Below are 27,094 nucleotides of genomic sequence, written 5' to 3'. Positions count from 1 at the left end.
CCAGAATTTAAAGTTTTACTATGGTGAACACTTTTAGTTTGGTGAATTTGGCGAATACCGCATCCGCTCCCTAGACCGGAACCAGAATCCAGACAAAATTCAGAGTGAATAGACACCAGGCTCTTCGCTTGAAGAGCCTGGTGACGCGAGGCTACGATAACCATGTTGTTATTTACAAAACGTCACATCCCGCCTTGAGTATATCCAATCAGCACCAAGTAATCCCAAAGCCCCAGCCAGGAGTTTCTCGGGGCTGTTCTGAGTACCTACTCCGAGGCAGGGACTTGTTTAGCCCCTGTAAAAGTTCCGGAACTCTGTCCTTCGGGGGTGGTTCCTGCGGTGGAGACACGCACCAACGCCCAGGCCCGTAAAATTACCCCAAAGTTCCTGCGGTGGAAACGGGCCTAATGTCAACACAAATCTCTCTCTGTCTATTTCACTTGCTTGTCAAATGGTTTGCCATTTTGTCTTCCTCTTCTAATTTATCTTGGAAACTGTGGAGCTGTGAAACAAACCAGTGAGAGAGTCACTGCAGACACAGATGGGCTCCTGCTGACTCTGCTCGACACCTCACTGATGCTCCACTTCAGCTGCATTAACACAATGACATGACATTATGCAGTCATATTAATATGGGTCGATTGATATTGTCACTGCTATAGTTTATTCAAACTCCTCTGATTCTGTGCAATAATGTAACAAGGAAGTTTGTGGAAAAGTAAAAGTAAAGATGTATCAAAGATGAAATGACACTCTTGTAATATCCTGTCTGCTACAGTGTGATGCTTTTTCATTTTCTTTGGTTTGTGGACAAAAACAATATTCTCATCCAAACAAACGTAAAGCTGAAGTGGGCAGTGTCACTGTCTACTGATGGTATGAGTTTGAAAACACTGTTTAATTTAGGAATCTTTCTTGTGACATGATTTCATTTCTTCTGTTCATAAGAGTTTACACATGGTTGCCTGCTGCCCGAGCTGAGCTCCTTTTTAAAGTTATAAGAAAATGAACATGAGGTTCAAAGCAACAAGACACACTAAGCATGTTTCTGCTTGATGATCAGAATGAGGTCCAAATCTAACAAGTCGAATGGCTAACTGCATAAACTGCCTACAAACTCCTTTACTTTTCTCCCAATGATTTTATGTAACCACACATCTGTTTTGCATGTTCATAAATGTTTGTCATCACACACATTAATATATTTACAATGAGGGTTGGTGGCTGAAGCACATATAGCTAATTACAGCAAACTATTTTTGCAGGATTGGTGGAGCGGTACCAATCGTGTTCTCGTACTTTGCGGAGGTGTTGGCTCGGGAGAAGAGAGGAGAGCATCTGAGCTGGCTCTGCATGTTCTGGATGATCGGAGGAATTTACGCCTCAGCCATGGCCTGGGCCATCATCCCACACTACGGTGAGTGACAACTCTGACCTAATGTACCATTCATAATAACGCTAGACTGACTGATGTGAGTGCCAGGCAGCATTTCTGAGTCATTAGTGACTTTTTCCTCATCAGTATTACAGTAATATTCTCCTCAACTCATCAAATGCTCTTAAAGTTGGAGACTGGATCAAAGAATTCTTTAAATAATAATAACTTAATATATGTAGCACTTCCTAAAAGAAACTGCTTTACTGTAAAACCAGGATCGTATAACAGAAAGGGATGGATAAAAAAAAATATTTTTAAAAGTATATAAAATTAAAATTCTAACAGCTAAAAAGAGACAAATCACAGACAAATTACAGTTGATCAAAAAAAAAACTATTAGATTAAAATGAGTTCTCAGTTTATGTTTAAAAGAGGGTACTGAGGTACTGATATTCAGACAGAGACTGGACCTTTAAAACAAGGCAGGGGGCTGCATTTGGTGGGGGTGTGTTGTTTCAGGTACTGGTGAGACATGAATCGGCTCCAGCCTGTCCAGATTAATACGCTCAAAGCCAAATAATTTACAAATAATTTAATTTTGTGCTAAAAGTTTAAAAGCGAAGGTTGTTGCCGCACCGGCAGCACAGACTCACCCTAGGCAAAACAAGACAGTGAACTAGCTGAGCCGAGCTGAGATAGCGGATGTACAGTGTGGCTACTTTATGTGTTTGATGCAAAGTAGCTGGTATACAGTAGACAATATACAGTATGGCTAACTTAACTGTTGATACAAAGTAGCCAATACACAGTAGCCGATATACAATATGGCTAACTTACCCGTTTGGTACAAAGAAGCCGATATACAGTATGGCTAATTTACCTGATAAATACAGAGTAGCCGATGTACAGTGTAGCTACCTTACCTGTTTGATATAAAGTAGCTAATACACAATAGCCAATATACAGTATGGCTAACTTACCTGTTTGATACAAAGTAGCCATTACACAACAGCTGATATACAGTATGGCTAACTGATAAGAAGTCACCAACAAACAGTAGCTGACATACAGAATGGCTAACTTACTTGTTTGACAGAGAGCACCTGATATACAGTAGCCGATATACAGTACGGCTAATTTACCTGTTGAAACAAAGTAGCCAGTACACAGTAGCCAATATACAATATGGCTAACTTACCTGTTTGATACAAAGTAGCAGATGTACAGTGTGGCTACCTTAGCTGTTCGATACCAGGTAGCCAATGGACAGTGTGGCTGCCTTACCTGTTTGATACAAGGTAGCTGATGTACAGTGTGGCTAACTTACCTGTTTGGTACAAAGTAGCCGATGTACAGTGTGGCTACCTTACCTGTTTGATACAAAGTAGCCGATATACAGTGTGGCTAACTTACCTGTTTGACACAAAGTACCAGATATACAGTGTAGCTAACTTACCTGTTGATACAAAGTACCCAATATACAGTAGCCGATATACAGTATGGCTAACTTCCCTGTTGATACAAAGTAGCCAATACACAGTAGCCGATGTACAGTATGGCTAACTTACCCGTTTGATACAAAGTAGCTGATTCACAGTATGACTAACTTAACAGTTAGACACAAAGTAGCTGATATACAGTATGGCTAACTTACCTGTTTGATACAAAGTAGCCAATTTAAATTATGGCTAACTTAACTGTTTGACACAAAGAAGCTAATATACATTGTGGCTTCCTTATTTGTCAAAGGAAATTCTAAATTGTCAGTAAATATTGTTTTAAAATTGGGATGTTTGTCGTTGTTGTTGTATAACTTGTTGTTGCCATTACAGAAACTAAAATACAAAGCAATTACACATAATTACTGTTTGTTAGATAGTTATGCTGAGCGGCCATCATTCTGAAGCAACTGAAGTCCAGCTGATGCTAGATTCACATTCATTAATTTTTCTCCAGGTGAAGGAAGTAGAGGAAAATCCTCCACCTCGTAACTTATGTAAGGGTATTGCTAGTCATACTAATATCCACACTGTCACTGTCCTTGCTAATGACGTTGACCTTGACATATACACTGTTTGACAATCTGGTTGCCACGGTAATTGATTCCATCTGAGTATTAACCCCTCCCCTTATTGTATGTTTAAGAAGGAACGTTAACTGAAAAACAGAAAGTAACACTGGCTGGAGTGGGGCTTTAAAGGTTCAACAGACAGCGAAACACTGCACAATGACTTGTTATACTCAGTAAACAATCACAATTTGTTAGTGTTAAAAGGTAGCCTTCCAGGAATGTGCTCTTATGTGTTTGGTTGGCCAAGGCAGCACCTTGCTGGATGACACAGCATTATGCTGCAGAGGAGGTTGAGACTGTAGAACACAGCCTTAGTAATAACACAAAATGACTCAATGTACATGTACTTTCAGCTCCAGCGACCCAGATTCCAAACTGGAAAAGTGTCCCACTGTCAGGAATCACTTGCATCACTACTTTAAACATTACTGCAAATAGAAATGGTAATAAAGTTGGACTCGGCGGTATGTTTCCTCTGTTGATGATGCTCCTCCCCGCTGTTAGCAATGCATATACATCGCACCACGATAGATAACATGCAGGTTGCATTGCAAATACTTCCTGAATCCTGGGGCTTTATTTAGAAAAGGCCCTCCAGGGTGTACACAAACACATAGCAGGTGGCAGTGTAGGTGGAGGCTCTGACAATAGCAGCAGCGGAAAAAGCAACAAAGCATATGTCAGACTAGACAGTAAATATGTGCATGAAGGCCTTTTAAGTTTGCCGCAATATCAGTCTACTAAGGTATGCAGGGGTGTGCCAGGCAAGCTGTAAGCTGACAGAACTTTGTCATTTTTAATTTTCAGCAAATTTTTACCATCACCAAAAGGTAACAGGACTGAACTGTGATATTTACATGACTGAGGTCCACAATGCAACTGCACAGTCAGTATTTGTGTTTATTTCATGCAATTTTATTTGACGGCAAACTAAATATATGAGGAGGAAAAAATAAAAGGTTTGCTGATATGACAAATCTCATAAAATGTAGTGAGGGAGATGTGGAGGGTAACAGAGAGGGGAGGAGGAGTGTGTCAGAGGACAAGAACAAAATGAGCAAAATGAAATCAATCTGGTGTGGAGGGGCGTGGACGAGGAAAGAAGAGCAGAGAAAGAGATTAGGGGGAGAGGTGGAGAGCGCTTGATTTATGTGGCCTGTGCTAGGGATAATCGAAAGGTGAGGGGATACAGCAGAGGGCTAAAGGGAGGCGGCGGGAGAAAACATAGAGGAAGGGACAGAGTGAAGGAGTATTAAAGGAAAGGATGAATGACGAGGAAGGGTTTCTTTGTTTGCCATTTTCAGAGCCGTGTTGATCAGATATAATGAAGTTTGCTCTTGGACCCTGGCCATCAGGACACTGTCTCTGCTGGGGATAGCCGAGTGTGGGACTCTATAATGCCTGGCCCCCACGTTGATTAAGTACCTCGACCAAGTGGTGTTCTTATCTAGAATAGAGTCACTGGACCAAAACAAACTTCAGGACAACATGTAAAGAAAAGTAGTCGGTGAAGTGCGCACTTCTTCGGTCTAGCCTTGAGTCAAGACTGCCAGAAAAAGAGAACATCACAGGAAATAATCACTGTTCAGGAAATAACATCTGGACAAAGGTAGAATCTGTTGCCATGGCTTCCCCTGGGAGTATTTTTACATATCAACAAAAATATAAAAAGTTTGATTATCTTGATAAAATTCAAGTCCATCATTTTAAAGTTATAATCCTTAAAGGCATACTTCACGGAGGTCTTTATTAAAACTCTTCAAGTTTGGCTGCATTGGTTGTTCTGGTCCTGTGATGTATTCCTTACAAAGTAGCTTGCTCAACAAGTGTTTGCTGCCCCCAGAATTTTGGGACCTGTAGCATTAAACCACAGTTTCTGTTACAACTAGTAGCCACAGGTGTCGCCAACTCAAGCAGGACAGAAATCTTAAACAAATACTTCACCTGTCCAAATGACATGAGTAATTGTATATCAGTTACTCACCGTGTGTTAAGTTGAATTTGTGCAGAAAACTTTGCTTTTCTCGCATGCCTCCCCTGTGAACAAAGCATCCAAAAACTGAGAATATTCTTCATGAATTGAAGTAAAAGGGGTCCACATTAAACAACAGCAAACTATATCAAAACATGTGTTTCCAAACTCTCACACAACTTGTGCAGTATAATCTAGGGCTGGGTGGTATGACAAAATTTTCATATCACGGTTCTAAGAAAAAATCATATCGGTTTCACGGTATTTCACGGTATTTCACGGTATTTCACGGTATTTTGCTCAGGTTCGGCCAACTTGACATGCTGCTGTGTTGTGCTATGGCCTATTGAAGTGCCGGAATTTGTTATTTACCTGACAATGCCTGAACGCAACACACGCTCCGCTCCATTCATTTGGGCTCCACTGACTGCGTACGGAAGCGACACGTAGAGAAGCCAGCGGGGTTGTTTACCGTTTGCCGAGCCGAGAGGCTGCATGTAGGCTGCATGAAATGTTAAAGCATTTTCCACCTAAGTTATTACATATATTTGAGTTATCTACAAGTTTACTGTACTGTTTGTCATCTACTCGCTTTCAAATGTCCGCCACGGACATTTACACAATGTCACGGATAAACATGGGTAAATGCATGAAAAAAAATCATCACATATCACCTCTGATAATGGTTTATTCATTTAAAAACACATTGTGCTCGTTTAGCACACTATTTCATGTAGTTTTTATCTGCTGTCGGGTCGCGTAGGGGAGCGTAGCGCGACAAAAATAGAAGAGCTGCGTAAAATAGAGACTTGTCGCGCAACAGACGGGGGTTGTCTTCGGTCAGGAAAATGCGGTCCAAGCCGTGCTCTAGTGTGCTCACCTGTGTGTGTGCGTTTTGTCTGTGTGTGTGTGTGTGTGTGTGTGGGTGTGGGTGTGGGTGTGTGCGCATCGGGGAAACACTGCTCTTTTTGGTATGAGTTCTTCTGGGTCATTGTGTACAGTTGCTTTGCTTTCAGGACTCTCTCCGGCAGCCATTCTCGCCTCTAAACTTTTCTATGCTCTCACTCTCACCCGCTCAAGCGTGCCTGTGGTGTGCAGCGGTGAAATGGGTCCCGCTGAAACACTTTACTGCTGCGCACGTTCCGGACGTTGTTTGGGCTATTCACCGGTATTGCGGTATATGAAAAATTCATATCATAACAAAAATAAATACCGGTTTTCGGTACAAACCGGTATACCGCCCAGCCCTAGTATAATCCAAGTGTCATTTATCCGGTCATATGCTCAGTGCTTTCCAAAAAGACAGCCCTTTCCAGCGGGAACTGAACGGAAAGTGAAACTTATCTATGCCCTCTTTAAAGCCAGATTCCACTGACAAAAACAATAATTTAGCTTTCTGTCAATTCAGTCTTTTGTCAAAGAAAACTTTATTTCAATTTGCAGTATCATATTTGATGGTATGGCTCTGTTCTGGGGCCCCTCTGCCATTCCTCGGGCCTACGCAGAAAGCCTCTTCCACGCGCCTATGTTGAAAGCATAAGGCGGAGAGAGGCAAACCTCCCTGCCCTTCCATGCGCCTACATGGAAAGGGAGAGCAGCAGCAAAGACCCTGCAGGAACAGAACAGAGCCAGCATCAATGACAATTGACATTGATAAGTCAGATACAACATGAAAAGGAGGAGCTGGGGTGGAGGCGAGTTGCAAAGCAGCGTGCAGAGGAAGTAGCAACAGTAGGCAGGCCAGAGCAGTTTCAATAGGGCACCCTGAATGAGATTTGCGAATTGGTTTTATAGAAAGGAATCATGTGGTTTATCAGCTGACTCCCTTCCATCAATCAGCTGTTCCATCAGTTGATTTGCTGTTTGAGATCAACCGATGTAGCTGGGATGTGAGCTGAGCATGGCATCGTGTCCTGCCTGAACTAACACTATGCTCAATTTTTACCTCACTGGACACTAGAGGTGTTGTTCTGTCACTGCCTCCAGTGGTAGATTGTTTGTGTTATTGTGTGACTTCACTGAATCATGACTAAACCTTTAAAATACCAAAGTCTCATAATAACACAAACAAATTAGCTGATTGAGGCAGCAGTAGACCAACAGCTCCTGTATTAGCGGAGGTAAAATGATTGTTTTTGTCTGGCTTTGAAGAGAGCGTAGAAAAAGTTTCATTTTACATTCAGTATCCCGTCAGGAAGGGCTGTCTGTTTGGAATGTACTGAGCATACGACTGGATAAACTGCACAAGTTGTCTGAATGTTTGAAAATGCATATTTTGATATAGTTTTGGTGTTGTTAAACGTGGACCTCTATGACTTCAATTCATCAAGAATTTTCTCCATTTTAGATTCTTCATTTACCGTGAAGGCATACGACGAAAACAATAGTTTCTTCATGAATTCAGTGTAACACAGGTTGGGTAATTGATATAGAAATGGTCATTTGGGGGCTGCTTCTGTCCTGCTTGAGTAGCTGTGTTAGGTGTAGTTTAAAACTTTATGTCAGACTGTTGCAGAGTTGGAGGTGTGCAGCCATGGCCTGCAGCTCGAACAGCTCAGTGTGCTCCTTCTTGTTTTGTTGCTCCCTTCAATAATAAAATCTGATCCTGTGTCAAAAATGTCTTCTTTCATTAAGCCATCGTTGTCCGTGCTAACTAGGGCTGCCCCCTAAATGTTGATAATTTGAATCATCAGTTGACAAGCCCCCAGGCTGTCTCCCATTTTATCACTCGAATAATTTTTGTAGCTGCGTCATTGTATATGGAGAAGTGCAGAGTAAGAGCGTTGCAGGCTGTAGACCATTACAATCAAGTCTTGCCTCAGAATGACCTAACTGTGATGGCAATAGAGGGCAGTGCAACGCAGAGTGTGATTTGTTTCTGTTTGTTGCTCCGATGCTCTCAGCTCCAATGCTGAATGTTAGCAAAGTCAGCTAAAGTCATTTTGAAGCAGATGTTGGTACAACCTACTGCTGTCCAGTGTGAGTGACTCAGCTGACAGCGCTGTCAGTGGCCCACCAGGAGAGACACTCTGTGGTACTCTCGGATTTTTAAACCGAATACTGGACACTTTAGATTTTTTTTTTACCATGTTAGAATGTGATGTTTTCACATTATAGATGATAACCAAAGACATTAAAACATGGGACACGTGTAGACTGTTCTTGGACATAAATATTGTTTTTGTTTTTTTTGTCTTGTTTTTTTGATGACAAAAGCCACCAAATGTTTTGCTGGTTTAACACTTATAATATTAAACAGCAATAGTCAGAAACGGTTTGTACCAGCTGTAACTTTAGTTGTTCAGGACAGTGAACAGTAAACAATGAGGCTGAAATCAATGATATAAAATTACAAACAGTAACACAGATGATATGCTGCATCATTTCATGTGGAGGGAATTTTGAATTCAGCGCAGGAATGGCAGACTCCGCCATGGAATTACTATACAGAGAGGTAATTACAGCATGTAAATACATTAAATAGGTACCGCTGAAAAATGCACCGTGTCTTTATATTGGGTTGTATTTTTGGCTCTAATATAAACTGATACAGGTATCAGTGGTCTCATTGACCCTATTGTTGTTAATTACTTCCTGTTACCTTTCAATCACTGCAACAACTCAAAATGCTCAAAGGATTAGTTTCCAAAACTTATAAAAAAATGTTTTTGTTTCACTTACCTTTTGTGATATCCAGTCAGACAGATTTGTTTTCATTTGTTACCCATAGTTTCAGTGAAAGGTATCTCTCTAACCTTTACATTAATTGTGACACCAAAGAGTTTTACAGGCCTCTGCACCGACAGTAGCCGTGGCTGTAGACGTTATGTTTTTGGTTTTTCCATCTGTCTGGCTGTCCGTCCCATTCTTGTGAACAGGATATTTCAAGAACGCCTTGAAGGAATTTCTTCAAATTTGGCACAAATGTCAACTTGGACTTAATATGAACTGATTAGGTCAAGGTCAAGGTCACTGTGACCTTATCCGTCTCATTCTTGTGAATGCAATATCTCAAGAACACCTTGAGTGAATTTTGTCAAATTTGGCACAAACATCCACTTCAAGTCAGAAATGAACTGATTCGATTTTGGTGGCCATAGGTCAAAGGTTAAGGTGACAATGACCTTGCATCCATCTCAGTTCTCATGAATGTGATATTGCAAGAACACCTTAAGGGAATTTCTTTAACTTTGGCACAAAGGTCCACTTGTACTCAAGGATGAACTGACTAGAATTTGGTGGTCAGAGGTCACTTTGACCTTACATCTGTCTTTTTCTCGTGAACGTCCTAATTATTAATAGTTAATTATTAATTAACTATTTATTAATTATTAATTATTAATAGTAATAGTAGTAGTATTAATTATAATTATGACAACATTTTACACAAATGTCTAAAATGACATTATATATCCAAAAGGTCAAAGGTCAACGTCACTGTGACATCATAATGTTCTGCATAAAACACTTTACTGGCCATTAATCAATACATATCTCAGGAACAGAGGGGGAGACATTTGCTCAGATACCGAATTGATGACACTACTCTTAGGTGCCCGCCTTGAAACTGTGCTGATTGTATAGATCCTTTGAGCTGCTGGAGGGGAAGATGTGTGTGGAACATCCATCTTTTCACAGACATGAATGTAAACTGTAAGTGCAACTTGACGGGTTCACAGAGGTATACAGCTGCTAGGCAGTAATTGTAGTTTTTTAGTTATTATTTTTCCTTTTGTGGGTTATTTGCTCTCAACAATTGACAGATAAACACAAAATAAGTAGTTATTGTTTTATGACTAAAAGAATGTGTGTACACAGGGTCACAAGCACATTGAGACAAGTATTTGTGTCTCATTTGTAGTTTCCATTGAAAGGCTGTCTATCTGTTGTCACACTCCATTCATGTGAGTGAGTGTGAGAGGGCCAGCTGAGGCTCATAATTGAGGCCAATTGATTAGACGCCAGTGTTTTAACAATTTTTTTTCTCCAAGACGCAGCAGCGTGTGGGTAATAGGTTCCGCCGCAGTGCTCTTTGCATTGATTGGTGGACAAAGGCCAGATAACTGTGTGTGTGTGTGTGTGTGTGTGTGTGTGTGTGTGCTTTTATCTTAGGTGTAAGAATGTGACACGGTAAAAGAAGTGGTAAATTCCAAGAAAAGAAAGTCATGCAGCAACCTGTGTTTTTTACGTGTGTGTGTAGGGGTGTGTGTCGCAGTATGAGAGGTAAGACAGATTTGTCCGTATGTCTTTCTGTGAGTTCATTAACACACCTATACTTAAAAATTTGTGCCACAGCATCGAACACTGCCAAGGACAGTGTGTGTGTGTGTGTGTGTGTGTGTGTGTGTGTGTCTTATGCGTGCTCACTTACTGTAGAATAGGAACATAAATCTTGCTGAGTATCTGAATCAGTCAGCCATCCCCTCCAGTCCATTAAAGCTATAATCCCCCTAATGAGGTTTGTACTGGTACAGGCTGGAGCAGCACCACAGGCCACACACACACACACACACATACACACTGTTCTACATCCACACTAACATTCTTTTGTGGTGCTGATTTTCAGATACAGCCCTTGGCTGTATGGGTGAAATTCAGACTGGGTCTTCAAACACACACATGCCCTGTCAGATTTTGTTACTCCTGACTTGTTGATGAGGGGTGTGTTATGATTTTTATCAGCAATGTAATATATAATGTTCCTAGACTTTGTGATGAAGCATAACTTTTTTTTTTTTTTTTCATGTATAAAGGCTTGGAAACAATGCTCCAACAAATAAGTTCAGTCCAAATTCAAAGGGTCTTTGGTCGGGGTGGGGTAAAATACCAATACAGCATAGTATCACGATATTTTTGTGTGGCAATATTGTATTGATAGGCAGTTGCCAGGTATCCATTTGTTTGCTAAATAAATTATTAATAATGCAAATACCAACAAAACTTTTGGAAGACTAAAATCAGTTGTTTTTCAGTCAATTAGATACATTTTACTGCAATAAAAAATGATTGAAGTGAGATGAACAGACTGAAAACTAATCGTGTCAGAAAAAGCAGACAAAGTTTTCCTTTCAGGGACAGAATTCATAGTTGAAAAAAGATATTAAATCACAATATCATATCATGAGGTGATTCCCAACTGTTGTCTTTGGATTTAAATTGTTTTAATCTGCTTTTTAAGATTTCATAGATTTTAATATATTTTTCTGTGCTGAACCACAATTAATGTATTTATGTATCTTTTTATCACCTTGGAAGAAATCACATGGAAAGTTTTATGCTTTTCTGGACCTTTTTTATTTTATGTAATGTTGAAAATGGCCAGTAATAGCCAAAGTACTGTTAGTAACTGTTAGTACTACGGACACATAATTATTTTTATTAATTTCATTAAGAGCCCTATAGTGCATAAATATCACATTTAGAATTTGGAAGCACAATTAAAAGTATAAGTGCACACATTTATATTGACATATGTATTCCTGTCTGCTTCCTTTCACGGTGTAAAAGTTGAGCTATAACAGTTTAAATGCTTCAGATGTCATTCCTCCATGCAAAAATACAAGTCACTAGTTTACTCAGCACTTTTCTATAGTCTCTAACACACATAGCTCTCTGCCCCTCCCTGTGGCAGTAAGCACTGCTACTGCAACAAATACTAATGAGTGATTCTTGAATTATTTTTGCACTACACTATATGCCTTATCTTTTATTAATTTATTTATTATTTTGTTTTTTCCAAATTATTGAAAAAACAAATGTGAGTCAGGTCCTTTGGAGGATCTGCAGGCTCCTTTTCAATGAAACAAATCGGTCTCAAAAGAACAAAGCTAACAATTTATTCAGACACTGCTTACCAATTTGTAAAGTAAAAAAAAGCATCCATTCAGCAGAAGAGTTTCATGATACTGAGTTCATAATACAAGTTATTGTGATTAACCAATACAATTCTATTTGTTTAAAAATAAACCAGGCTACAAAAACAAACAAACAAACAGACAATGCAGTTTAGATTTTTTCTGTTATGAAAATAACATGGTCAAATGGTATTTCAAAGCCATCAGTGTGCCATCTTAAAATGACTACACCAATGTTTGTTTTGTTTTGTTTTGTTTTGTTTTGTTGAACTGTGTACATGATCCCAAAGGTTTCTAACAATGTTAGAATTAGGGATGCACCGAAATGAAAATTTGTCAATCAATAAGTGAATAACATAGCGGGGATCGAAATAAAATAAATAAATAATATAAAAATCAACCAAAATTCAACCAGCCACCCTCCTCCTCTGACAAGTAAAGAACAGTCCCTTAAGTGCAGTGAGGTTTGTGGACCATTACCTGCCAAAAAGAGAGAAATGTGTGCCGCCACGGCTCGGCTGTTCAGGTACTTTTGGGCAGTCATGACACCAAGAAGAGGAAATTATTGGACGTGGAGCCAGGCTTCTCCATCGCTGGTAAGCCATTATCTTGCGTTGTGGAGCACTATGGCCGCCGTATTTGACAGGAATACATTCCTGTCTGTGTCTGTGACCCCTGTTCAACCCACAACCGGCAGGATTCGCCTTTCGTTTCTGCTGCTGGTTGAAATCTGTACTCCCACAGCGTGCTCCTGAATGATTTCTTTTGCTCGCACAAAACTGTTTTTAGTCGCAAATGCAAGTAAAATGCTCGCACCGTAGAGCTCTGTGGAAAACAAATCACTGTAGCATATAGAAACAAATCTAACCTACAAGTGAAAATAAATTAATGATAACTTTCACTGCTTAAAGATACTCAATAGCTCAGCTAATACCTGAAATGTCACTGGAAAACAAACCACTGCAGCAGCATGTTGAGTGCCAGGTGGCCAACGCGCACCGTTATTGGACGGCACATGGACACTCACCCTCTTGTGACTGGACTTTGAATTTATCCCACAGTAGTGGTACCTGAGGTACCGTAGTACTACGGTACTCCAACATTATGGTATCATATGTACTGTGGTGTTTCAGTACCGCGGTCTACCGTTGGTTCCAGTATACCCTGCAACACTACTCTAGATAGCTCAGTATTACATTCTTTGCAAACCACTTTTCTTCTATCACTCTCCAACACTTTGAAATATCGGCACACTGCCGACATTTTACTCCGTCCATCACCGCACGCTGTTTGATTGCGTCATCAAAACACGCCGCTATTATTCGGCCTTGCTTTTCACTTATTCCACCGAATACCGAATGTGTGTTTTTTTGCAATATTCGGCAGAATATATTTGGTTACCGAATATTCGCTGCATCCCTAGTTACAATGCCACAGACAGGCAATGTCCCTGTTGTAGCATCATAGCCCCTTTACACATGCGTCAGGGTTGTGGTTGTCGGCCAGAAGCTGCCACAGATCTACTTTTTATCCAGTTTCAAGCCACATTTTTACAATACATGTTTTAGATTTCAGTCATTTTTCACAGTATGTTTTAACCTAATGTATGATTTCTGTTATTGGAAGTCTGGATCTTAAGTTTTCAGAGAAACAACATGAGCAAACATTAGCGTCGGCTCACCTCCAGCCCCTGCTGTGCTTGACAGTTTTAACGTAAAACTGCCTTATTCAGCGTCTTTACTGGTGTAAATCTTGGGGTCTGTTTGTTCTGGAGAGGAGGAGACCTCTGCAGATAATTCAGCACCCAGTAAAAAACTCCTAAATGTCTGGATCTTAAGTTATCAGAGAGAAAATGTCAGCATGTAGCAGCTGGGTTAGCATCCCCTCCACAACTAGCCAAAAAGTGTTGGAGAAACACTGATTTTTAAAGTAAAATTGCTTTTTTCAGTGTTTTGGGCAATATAAATCTTGGGGTGCATTTGTTTTGGAGAGGAAGAAGCCTCTGCAGATAATTCAGCTCCCGGTTAAAAGCTCCTGATTTGTCTGGATCTTGAATTATCAGAGAGAAAGGCAAGGCAATAGTTGGGCTAGCATCCCCCTTATTCCATGTATTTAGCAGATTTAATCACCTGGTTTGTTTTGGACAGGAGACTTTTGAGGATAATTCAGCTCCCGGTAAAAAAACTCCTAAAAACTGAAGGAATTCCAACTGGGAGAAACTGATTGGAATGATGGCATTGCTCTGTCTTAAGACTGCTAGCACTAAAAAATTGCATTAAAAATTGAATTCTGTTACATTAACAACTTTGTACATTTTGTATGGCAGACCTATCAGGATCTAAACCCTGAATGCAGCTTAGGGCTCTCTGTGTCTCTCCATGGTGCTGAAAAAATTCAAACCCAAGATCTTTTGCATTTAAACCCAGGCTCAAGCCACTGCACCATACAACAGATCACCATAGCAACCACTTGGAGATGTTCTAACAATCACACTGATCCCCTTGGGAACCATCTGCAGTGCTTTTGAGCACAGAGCAACCACCTAGCAGCAAACTGGTGACACCCAGCACAACTATCTGCGCACAAAGAAACTATCTACCAACAACCTAGGAACCATGTCCACTTGTCTACTGTAGCAACACCTTAGCAACTCAATAAGCTGTCCCAACTATTTAGCAGCACCCCAGAAATGAGTCAAAGCCATTTTTTTCCTTTCTTAAGGAAATGTGGAATTTTCTATTTTCTATTTTCTGTTGCAAGTATTGAAAATATTCAGGCAAAAAAAGGACAGGTTGGAATTGGGAGAGACAATAGGAGAGAGAGAGAGAGAGAGAGAGAGAGAGAGAGAGAGAGAGAGAGAAGAGAGAGAGAGAGAGAGAGAGAGAGAGAGAGAGAGAGAGAGAGAGAGAGAGAGAGAGAGAGACGAAGGACTATGTATCCACTGATGCCAAAGAGTGCGCAGTGACACTGGGGAAGTAGTTGACCTGCAGGTTAATTAATTTCATTAGCTTGTGGCAGAGAAACATCATGTATGTTTGTCCAAGACTGAACAGCTACAGAACGTCCAACCGTGAGGGAAAGAAAAAGCTATAAATGTGTTTTTGTGTGTTTGTTTTATTCAAATTTGATGTCTTTTAATGTTATTAGAAATTAATTATATTTGTGTCTCTCTGTGCGACTGCTTCTTTGTGCAGGTTGGAGCTTCAGCATGGGTTCGGCCTACCAGTTCCACAGCTGGAGAGTGTTTGTGGTGGTGTGTGCGCTGCCGTGTGTCTCTGCAGTGGTGGCTCTCACTTTTATGCCTGAGAGCCCCCGCTTTTTCCTGGAGGTAAGAGAGAGAGACGCAGTGTATCGTGATGCTGGCAGCACCATTATAACTCTTAATGACAATGATCATTTTTCTTATGGATATTAGAGAAATCACTCACACTTTGCTGCCATTTTTACCACTTTATATAAGAAAATAAATGTAGCAGTTTTTAGAGCATGAATTGCATCTTTGCATCAATGCAGGTTTCCAAACTGTGAGGCGTGTCTCCATAGGGGGGCAGGGGCGAGTTGAAGGGGAGGTGTAAAAGGGAGGGACACGAGACAAAAATACTGCATCAAGTCGCAGGGACAGATGCACGCCGGCATTCTACAAACAAGGAGAAGTTAGTAATTGTAGTCTGGCTGCTGATTTCAGCAACTCACCAACATGGTCAGCAGTTGGAGCTACGTTACTAGTTTGGACACACAGCTCATAGAGGCAATTAAAGGGACAGTTCACCCCAAGATAAAAAATGCATATGTTTTCTCTTACCTGTAGTAACCTGTAGCGATTACTCAAGATAATCCACAGACCTTGTTGTCAGCAGTTTCACGTTGGAACTATTTTCTGTCTACCAAGCTGCACCCACCCACTGTATCACTGTGCAGAAGGAAGCGTGCCTCTACTGCTAGCTCACCTAGCACCACTGAGCTAGCTAATGTTACAGCTCAGCCAAGAAGGACGCCATTAATGTTTACGTCTGTCACGAGCTACTCGTCGTAGGCTTAAAATAATGGTTCCCAACTGGTCCAGCCACAGGGTCTGGATTTCTCCTGAGTCATTACTTCAAGGTCTACACAGTTTTATACATTCAGTGTCACACTTGTGTTTGTGTCTGTTATGTAGTTGTCCATTCGTCATTCCCTCTACATCAGCAAACGGCACTTCAAAATAAAAGCTATGTGCTGGAAATTCCCTGTACTTCAAAAAGTGTGTTTTTTTACAAACTTGACACACATTCAGATTGGATCTGTGACCCACTTTTGAACCGCGACCCAACAGTTGGGAACCACTGGTTTAAAACATAGCCCAAAGCTTACTAACTGTGGCTATGTAGAAACTGTAGTTGGAAGTGGAGGGTTCTGCAATCAGTGTCATTATGAGGAGCCCACAGTGTCAGACTTTGAAACCCCCTGCATTAATGTAATTTGCAACTCATTAGCACATGACTAGTGCAGTTACTATGGATATGTATTTGTCAGATTTGCCCAGATATGTACACTCTAAGAGAGTGGTTCCCAACTGGTGGATCCCGGTCTAAAATTGGGTTGCAGGTCCATTATGACTGGACCGCAAGTGACTCGCAAATGTGTCAAGATTGTTAAAAAAAAAAAAACACTATAATTTGAAGTTCAGTGAATTTTCTGGCACAGAACATTTATGCTAAAGTGATGTTTCTTGCTGTAGAGTGAGTGAATAACAGACGGCTGAACAGATACAGTAAAGTAGCTCCTCAACATGGACAAATGCAAGTATGACACTGAGTGTATTTAACCGTGTGGACCTTGAACTAATGACTAAGGTGAAAGGACTAAGGAGAACATTTGAATTGCATAGAATTTATTACAGTAATAACATAAACTTTATGAATGTGAATTGGGTAAATGTTATGGGCTATAGTTACATAAAATGTCAGTCTATTCATCCTAGTATTATTTGATTTAATTAAATAGATAGTATTTTTTTTGGATTATTTTCAAATTACTTGACTCAGTTGGATAAAAAATTTGATATGTAATTGAAATACATAAACCTGAAAAAATAGATCAAATCATTTCTATAAGTGTAGAAGCAAACCTGAGTAACGATATAATGAGAGCATAAATTGAAGGGACTGTAAAGGTTCAGTTGACTAGCTCCAGCCACGGGAGGATGAAAGGGTAGAGCCTGATGTGTGCATGCATGTAACATCACATAACTGTCCCTTAGATGGGTAAACACGACGAGGCCTGGATGGTGCTTAAACACATCCACGACACCAACATGCGTGCCCGCGGAGAGCCCGAGAGAGTCTTCACTGTGAGTACACAGCGGCCCTGCAACACTTGCATCCTTCTTCCTGCTGCTGCAGTGCCATCAGCAGGTGACAGATCAGTGTCTCCCCCTGCAGGTGAACAGGATAAAAATCCCCAAACAGCTGGACGAGCTGGTGGAGATGCAGAATGAGTCAGCCAACCCTGTACTCAAGGTCCTCTTCAAGATCAAGGCTGAGCTCAGAGGAGTATGATTCTGTTTATCTGTTTTACACAGATTTATTTTCTGGTTGTTAAAATTTTAAATAAATAAAAATCTCCTCCTTTTTATAACAGATATGGTTGACTTTTATGAGATGCTTCAACTACCCAGTGAGAGACAACACTATAAAACTGGCTGCAGTCTGGTTTACTCTGTCTTTTGGGTAAGAGATTTTCTGCACAGCACTACTTCCTCCACACTTCTCCATGATATGACTGCATGCTTCCATCATGTTAAATGATGCTATGTATTGCTCTCAGTGATACTTAGCTGAGTCACCACTACTTTCCAGCTAAATAACAGTTTCAGTGAGGTACTTAGCACTGAGGCAGATGCTCTCTCACTTATAGCCTCTTGATGAATGTTGACAGCTTAGATTAGAAAGAGAGAACCTATTTGAGAGAAGGTGCCATTTGGCTTTTTTCTGCCGACAGCTGTAATGAATTGCAGTACGTACATGTCAGAAAGTTTTAGCCTTCAGGACAGTCTTTTAGCTAAAAGTGGTTCTGTTATACTCCAAGAAAAGTAATGTTTTATGTTGCTGGTTTAGATTTATGTCAACTTGTGTGTTTTTTTTTTGTTTTTGTTTTTTGGTCTCAGTTTGTCTTTATTGTCTTAATTTTCCGGGTCCTGTTATTGTCTTTCTCTTGTCAGGTCTCTTTTTGTCCTGTCCTTTTTTTGTTGGCAGGTTTCACTGCCTCTTGTTCCAATACAGAAACAGATGCAAGATTCTTTGCTTATTAATTTGATCTCCCAGCTCAATAAAATACCAATAAACCAGCTGCACCTCTGACACCACCTTGCCCTTTACTCCTCTGGAGATGTACACCATAGCCAATTACGCAGCGACTCTGACCCATGTAAACCTTTGCTTATATGTGGACATACAAACACGTACTGACCTTTACACACACACACACACACACACACACACACACACACACGCAATTAGCTGATGATGCAAAATGTAGTCACAAACTCATCAGTTGGATGTGCTGCAATAAAGTTGGAAGTCCTCCAACCCTCCAAGTAAGAGTCAGAGGACAAAAGGTGTCGTATGCTGTACAGACTGTAAAGTTGCTTTATGACTTGGCTTGGAACCTGGCAGAACCTCAGTCAACTTTCCCCTTTCCTGTTATACTCAGATAATGTTATATGCTAGGCTCGTCTATTTTGAAAAGAAAACCAAAGTTTGAAGACAGTTTAAAGATGTGGCTGGGAGACTGACAATCTTCACAGAGACATTACACTATATATTTAGCTAATGTTAGCAAAGCACTGGCTAAATAGCTAGCTAACCTATAGCTTCATCAAGAGGAGTAATCCTAATGTCAGATCACCAACGTCAGCCAGATTTACTTCCTTCTTATTTCTGTGGTAACATTGATAAGACCTGGAAAAGGATAAGTAGGTTGGTTGCAGACGTATTTTTAAGATAACATAAATTACCAAAATCAGCTTGGAGTTGTCTGCATGTGGATCAGCCTCGTATCCCGCCCTCTACATGCCACATTTAACTATAAATGTTCAATGCAAAGCAACTCATAAACACTGATGCATAGAAATGAGCCTGCTGATCAGTGGTTCTTTACAGGTGAATCAAGGCAACGGCCAAGTGTAACCACAGTGTTTTTCTGTTTGCAGCATTTAGACTGATTGCTTCACACCGTGCCAAAATGAATGTGACTATCAGTGTATCCCTGACCCTGAGATATTATTTGAAGATGAACTTTTGATAAGTGAACATAATTTTTTATCTAAGTTTGTTGTGGCGATCTTGTCCGTATGATTAGGACACAAAATGAGCATATGGAGTTTATAAATACAGGTGGTGAATGTATGTAAGGTGACTGGAAAAGTGTGTGTGTGGCCGACACAGTGATGTCTCCTGTGCACTCTGTGTTCACACAGTCGTGTTTACTGCGGCGATTTTACACACAAAAACTATCTGAAGACTGAAATCATGCTTGGTGATATGTATTAACAGTATTGTAAGATATTATTCAAAACTGTTGGTGCTAATAAAGTCACTGGACTGAATGTTTATGGTGAACAAGATCTATAAGTAACATGATATGAGGCGAAATTAAATGTGTGAGAGCCGTCATTATTTATATAATGACGTCTCTCACATTTAATTTCTACAATTTGGCTTCATTTTACCACCTCAACAATTGCGTCGCCAATTTCCCCTGAATCCAAAATGTTTGTACGCATGGGTTAGAGTTTCCCTGTAGGTGTGCACATTCTCGTGTCAAGTTTTGTGCATTAAAACTGAAACATTTTATCATTAATTCATCGAGGAGCAAAGAAATATAACAAGAAGTTTAACACTTCACGCAAGAATTCAAACTGAATTGAGAGTGAGCAGTACAACAATCAGCTGTGTCAGAGTGGCCCATGTCAGTGGTCACATTTTATCACAGAAGCTATTGCTGTGTCCAGGTACTACGGGCTGTCGGTGTGGTTCCCAGATGTCATTAAACACCTTCAGGCCGACGAGTACGCCTCTAGAGTGAAGATCCACAACAACGAACGCATTGAAGACTTCACCTTTAACTTTACCCTGGAGAACCAGATCCACAGAAACGGAGTCTTTCTAAATGACAGGTAAATGAAAAAGACAAAGGGAATAATGATAAAGACATGATTAAAGCCAGCTACAATGTAACAAACTGTGATCCAAACCTGTGGGTCTCCCTTGGCACAGTGTTGTGGTTAAAAGCATCTCATCCCGTTGTGGGATAGCAGTGCTATTCATCATTCCCACAAACAACACACCTCTGCGGGTAATATTAATCCTGCCTCCTTTATCTTCCCCACCACCAGGAAATTAAAAGCTTTATCTCTCTTTCCTTTTTCCTCTCTCTCTCTCTCTCACACACACATCTTTTCCTGCTCCTCCTGGTTATGATTCTCGCTTACACAAAGACCAGAGAGAGGACGCAACAATACGCTGTTCTTTTCCATCCTCACTGGAGAGCGTTTATTAAGAGATTAAATCAAGACCAATACCATGATACTGTGTAGCCTACAGCAGCATGTTACAGATCCCATAGATCAGTTACAGAATGATACTATTCATATTACTGTCGACATCCTGAAGGATTGACATCTTTATCATGTCTACTTCATTAAGTAGAGGTGGAGGAAGTTCTCATATTTTCCACTTGGGTAAAAGAATTAATATCAATAAAGGAGCATGTGAAGTTTTCAACAAATCCTCCAATCCAGACAACCACATAGGTTGTTTGCAGGTTGTTTGGCATAATGTAATAAAACTTTGTTACAATAATAACATATTTTTTGGGAGCATCTGCACTTTACATGAGTTTTTATACTTATGTCACCACTACATTTCCTAATTAAAATGCCTCTGCAAGGCCAAATTAAGCGCATGAGCAAAGGACTTAATATACAGGTATCCTGCTAAGTGGATGGCAACACCCACGTTAGAAGTGTTACAACTGTCTGTTACAACCACAATCCCCCATTCTTGTTTTGCAATTTGCAGGAGGTCTGCAGTGTTTGCTCCGGTGTGACTTTGATGCACTGCTCTAGTTTGGAGAATGTGAGACATCAGTCACCAGTCCTCTGTGAGATAATGTGCTGCTATAGTCACAGATGAATCCACTGATCCTAAAGTCCAGGCATCACAAGTAAATGCCTCCCTTCCTGCTGTACTCAAACATTCCTCAACTTTATGCTTCACTTCTCTGTAGAGCTTGGGTATGGCTGAAAGTATTGAATTTACTTGCTAATTGCTTTATATACTGTTGGATAAGTAAAGCTATAACAATATATCATATTTTGTACAGTATATATGTGAAATATTTATCTATAAAGAAAGAACAGCAGTCAGATCATTTTAGAGGAGTGAAATGTGCAATATTTTCTTACTTGAGTACTTGAGTACTTGTACTTAAAGTGTGTCTCAAAATTTTAACACATTAACATTTTGTTGAGAACTTTGTGACCTAGCTTCCACTACATCACAAAGATGGCAACCACTGAGGGTGAGAAGTGTTCAGTATTCCACACACAACTTTTGGACTTTTTTTGAGTGCGCCAGTAATACACTGCATTTTCCTATACTATGCAGTGTGAACATACAAAGTGCACTTGTGCACTCAAAATATAAATTCAATTTAATATGCAATGTAATACATACTGCCAGTTACATTCCCCCACTGTGCGTAAAGGGGATCTCTGTAGATTTTACACAATAATGCCAAATCACATCAAGCAGTGGCAAAGTAATATTAGCTCAGTCAGGACCACTTTAGTCAAAGAAAACTCTATTTCCATTTGCAGTATTGTATTTGGCGGTATGGCTCCTCTCTGAGGCCTCTCTGCCGTTCCTAGGCCCACAGAGAAAGCCCCCATGTGTCTTCATGGAAAGCCGTAAGCATGAGTGAGCACACCTCTCTGCCCTTCCACGCGCATATGAGGAAAGCCTAATGCAGGGAGAGCCGCAGCAAAGACCCCATGGGAACACAACAGAGCAGCACCAATGACAAACAGAAATGACATTGATAAGTCAGACGCAGCATGAAAAGGAGGAGCTGGGGTGGAAGCGGCTTGCAGAGGAAGCTTGACATCGTGTCTTGCCTGAACTAACACTATGCTGAAATTTATTTCTGTGGCGAGGAGGTGTGTTCATGTGTTCAGGCAGGAAGAAATTCTTTGTAACATTAGTCAACATGTCACAGGAGTCACAGGACTGTTTACTGATTGGCTGCTGGTATTCTTCGGCTGCAAGTTGCTGGCAAAATTTAATCTAACCCCAACTTTTAGTTGCAGACCGGAAAGGCTGCAGCTTGCTGAGCTTCGAGCAGCCATGGCACTTTTCCATATCTACTGCACGGCAGCTTGTCGCAGGCTCTGCCACTGTTTGGTGTGTTTTCAGCATACTGCCTGTTTACATGTAAATTATTAATTATTAATTAATTATAAATTTGCCAAGTGACCCTCTGTGCAAGTTTGTAAAAGAAAAGCATCAGGGGTTGTGGAGTTTGAAAGAAGTGAGACCTCTTTAGCCCGCTGCTCATCACTGCCACAAGCTAACAGCGCCAGGCTAAAACAGCCACTGCTATTTTACACACACTCAAATCTGTGACTGAACTGTCTACAATCAAGTTGCATTGTGGGTAATGTAGGAGCCAAGTTTTAACAAGGAGTAAAAATGCATGGGTAAAAAAACACAATGTTATTACTTCTGCTGCATCAATTTTGATCCTTTTTGTTTTAAACTACCCATTTACCATTTATTAAAAAAGAAGGGGAATAGTTCAATATCAGCACTTGTGCTGTCAGAAATATGTTTCCAATCTCTGTTTATTATTTTGATCCATATGTTAATGTCTTCCCCTGCCACCTCCATCTTGTCTCTCCTTCTCCTCCTCCCAGGTTCATCAGTATGAAGTTTAAGGCGGTCACATTCATCGACTCATCTTTTCTCAACTGCTATTTTGAAGATGTCTCCTCCCTAGCATCTTACTTCAAAAACTGTACCTTTGTAGACTCCTTCTTTTTCAACACGGGTGAGTCTCCATCTGTAGAACTCACTCACATTCACAGCCTTCTGCCCCAGCACACAGTATTTCCTTCCACCCCTGAAAATCCTATTATTCTGTAGGTGGCTCACACATAAGTCTCACTCAGTCTCTCTGTCTCTGTCTGACAGTTCATTTTGGGTCTAACGTCCAAGCTTCTGGGGAAGAAAGAATGGTTTTGAGCGTTTATGGCTTTTGCTTTATGCCACTAAATTACTGCTTAACCTCTGTGGCCCTGCACAGATTGCCTCTCTGAACTCAGTCGACTGTAGTTAACAAAGAAACTGAGCCAGGCTTGGCTGCAGAGCACTGAAAATGGCAATTTCTAACCACACAACCAGTCCTGAAGTGATGCTTTTTATTGGCTCTGATGTTTTAGTTGAACAGTAAGGCACATAAACAAGATTCTATGAATTTTTTTCCAAATGTGAGCTTTTTCTATTGTTTTGATCCACTGGAACTATCTGCCCAAGCATACAAAGCATCAAATGTACTTTTAATATATACAGGATATGTTACAAAAATGCAAACCAATCATTTTGAAGCTGACAAAAACACAAGCAGGAAGAAAAGCAAAGGCACGGCAGACATTTAAAATGTTCTGAGAGGAAGCAGAGCTGAATCAGACCTTGTGGGAGCGCAGGGTGGAAAAATAGTTCCCTCCAGCACTCAGGAAAAGCGCTGAACATGGAAACAGTAAGGGCATGTCAGGTTGCTGGTAATGCCCCATGGGAAATGAAGTCTCTTTGCCCCCAGCAATATGTCTCTGGAGAGCAGAGGATAAAGAAAAACAAGGATAGACAGAGTGAGAGAGGGAGGGAGGAGTGCGTCATGAGAGCAGAGGTGAGAGCAGGGAATGTTTTCTCTTTGCTGCAGCTGCTGAAGATTATTAATAAACCTTTTCTGTTTAGGGAGAGAGCCCACAGACATTTGCACTGTACGAGTTGAGAAGGGTAATTCTTAATTCATAATTCTTATGAATCAATCGAAAAATGCAAATATGCTAGTGCAAGGTTTTAATTAAGCAGTTATTAGCCATTAAGACTCATTCAGATTAACGAAACAGTTTGGCATTTTTCAGAAATATGCTTATTTGCTTTCTTGCAGAGAGTAAGATGGGACAATAGACACCTAGACGCTGGTATTTCTGAGAAGGAATAATAACTAGGCTGCAGGTTTTCTGTGCGTCGCTTACGTAGTTTGTGATGATTTTATTAAAGCTAGGGCAGGCAGAAATCAGGAAAAAAGAAAAAAAAAACATCAGAATTTGAAAATACACCCCCCTGCCTCAGCTTTTCCCTCCCTCCTCTCTCGTGTTTATCAGACCATAAATGAGACAAGAAATAGCTAGAAACCATACCACGCTCCCTCCGTCTTGCTCACCACCACTGTAGACTGCCTCCCAGGAGGAAAGCTGGCAGCAGCAGGGAAGACAGACCTATGGTTGGCGACTGTAGCAGCCCAAATCTGTCCAGCGCTGGGTGTCACAACAAGCTGGTGGCCAGTGCCCGGTCTCAGTTGTGTAACGGCAGCAACAGAAAGTTTGCTGATCCAGCAAGAAGTAGGGGCCGTACAGTACCCTGGAGCTAGACAGTGTGCTGGCTGGATTCAGATTGCTGCAACTGTTGGCTGGGGGTCAGTCCCTGGAGCTGTGGCTGCTCTCCTCCTGGCGAGGTGGTCTGAGGTGGCAGAGGATACACTTTGATTTTAGGCCGTAGCTATGTTAGCTACATAAATGTGAACTTCAAGCCTGGAGCTATGAACCTATGGTTAGCAGAGGGCAAAACTGTTAGCATTAGCAACATTTTCTCTCCATCTCTTAAACACTTCACAGATATTGTTTTATTCCGTTTATTGTCAGACTTTCTTTTAGACTTCTTTTCGATCTTCCATTTTTGGGTTGCTTTGCAGTGTAGGCAGCTGTTGCTAGTGCTGGAATGGCAACTTTCTCTGCAGGATTCTCTGCCATTGAATCAGCCTTTCACTGAAGGGACATGCATATGCAATTGTAGAACAGCCAGTAGGAGCGTCCTCTTTTTTAAATGGCCAAGAGAAGATGCAGGAGTCTAGTTTTCTCTCAGTCCACGTGAATTACATGGAACTTTTGCCCAGATATGCCAAAAATGAAACTGCCTAGCCTAGCTTTACACATGACTTTATTAAGGAATATGTATCATGTGAGCCCAATGCAAACTAAAATAACAGAGACAGAGCAGGAGCAACCTCAGGTAATATTGTGGTTTAGTGACAAGTGAATCAAAATGACCAAATCCTTCTGACATCCAGTGAACCCAGGACTTTTATGTCCCCTTTCCCAGAGTCAGAGGCCCCAGGGCAATTGCAGCTGGTTATCCAGTATTGCATGTCAAAGACAACCCAAAAGGAGTCTAAAATCGAATTTAAAAAAAACAAATTCAGCATCACCAGAACAATAGATTTTGATATACCCCCTCAGCAGCAGCCAGAGCTTTTAGTTTCTGCAGCAATTTCAACTCACAGAAAGAGGCCAGTTTTTGCTCTTTGAAATCTAACTGTGGAAAGCAGACAATAGCAGATAAAAACATACCCTAATGAATTATTTAAACACAGTGTGAAAACTGAGTGCTTGCTTCTCACACTTGCAGATATCGACGACACCAAACTAACAAATTCCAGAGTGATCAACAGCTCCTTCCACCACAACAAGACAGGCTGTCAGATGACGTACGACGACGACTACAGTGCCTACTGGGTCTATTTTGTCAACTTCCTGGGAACGCTGGCTGTGCTGCCTGGAAACATTGTCTCTGCCCTCCTCATGGACAAAATAGGACGCCTCAGCATGTTAGGTGTGATATCACATTCTCTTTAAATAACAAAGCTTTCCTCTGGCTGAATGTCTTCTGATGTTGGCCTGTGTGTCTGCAGTGAGCTGCGGTGAGGTAAACAAGGCTGTTCTGTGCGTGAGATGTAAAAGATGTTTGGTATTGTTTCCCGCAGGAGGCTCCATGGTGCTGTCAGGCATCAGCTGCTTCTTCCTTTGGTTTGGCACCAGTGAGTCCATGATGATCTTCATGCTCTGTCTCTACAATGGCCTCAGTATCTCTGCCTGGAACTCCCTTGATGTGGTCACCACTGAGCTGTATCCAACAGACAGGAGGTGGGGGCTGCACTCACTACATACACAGTGTGTATACGTAGCAAAATTACACCTCTCCCTTATCAGTAATAGCAATATATAGGTGATAAAAAGAGTGCATTGATTTTTTTTGTGATGTCATTTCAGTTCAATATCCTAAAATCTCCTTAAAACATATGACCTCAGGTCATTCACATCCATCATTTGACCTGCTGACACACTGATTTCACCTTTTGACAATGTAGTATTAATCATTATTTGTATGAATATTAAAATCCCAAAATATTATCATTGTATTCTTGAGATAATTTGGACTTCATTCTCAAAATCTCGTGTCTTTGTTATGAGATGTAATCCTGAAAAAAACATCCCGTCATATGCAATCCAATGGATCCACTTAACATGCTTTATCAGTAAATAGAGACCTGGCCCCATGTTTCAAAGACATAAGGAGCAGCATTTCACTGTCTACTACTGGGTCCATACAATCTGGATTCACAGTCAATAGTTATTAAAGAAAAAATAAATAAAGCCAACTACTAAATAACAGCAAGGCAAAAGTTCACAAAATTCCCCCCCGACTTCTGAAACTCTGAGAGCA

General features: G+C 40.8%; 1 protein-coding gene across 1 annotated transcript in view; it reads left to right on the top strand.

The window, feature by feature from the left end:
* LOC126395142 (synaptic vesicle glycoprotein 2C) overlaps positions 1-27,094 on the top strand; it is a 77,805-nt gene that overhangs the window by 43,677 nt on the left and 7,034 nt on the right. Inside the window, exons 4-12 of the mRNA XM_050052356.1 lie at positions 1,266-1,417; positions 15,470-15,603; positions 17,515-17,604; positions 17,696-17,806; positions 17,895-17,983; positions 20,266-20,430; positions 23,230-23,363; positions 26,000-26,203; positions 26,355-26,514. Of these exons, the coding sequence (XP_049908313.1) occupies positions 1,266-1,417; positions 15,470-15,603; positions 17,515-17,604; positions 17,696-17,806; positions 17,895-17,983; positions 20,266-20,430; positions 23,230-23,363; positions 26,000-26,203; positions 26,355-26,514 (1,239 nt within the window). The remainder of the gene's footprint in view (positions 1-1,265; positions 1,418-15,469; positions 15,604-17,514; positions 17,605-17,695; positions 17,807-17,894; positions 17,984-20,265; positions 20,431-23,229; positions 23,364-25,999; positions 26,204-26,354; positions 26,515-27,094) is intronic.

Source organism: Epinephelus moara, chromosome 9, assembly GCF_006386435.1.
Source record: "Epinephelus moara isolate mb chromosome 9, YSFRI_EMoa_1.0, whole genome shotgun sequence".
NCBI classification, from domain to species: domain Eukaryota; kingdom Metazoa; phylum Chordata; class Actinopteri; order Perciformes; family Serranidae; genus Epinephelus; species Epinephelus moara.
Note: the sequence above shows the minus strand (reverse complement) of the source record. Positions and strands in the feature narration are given on the sequence as shown.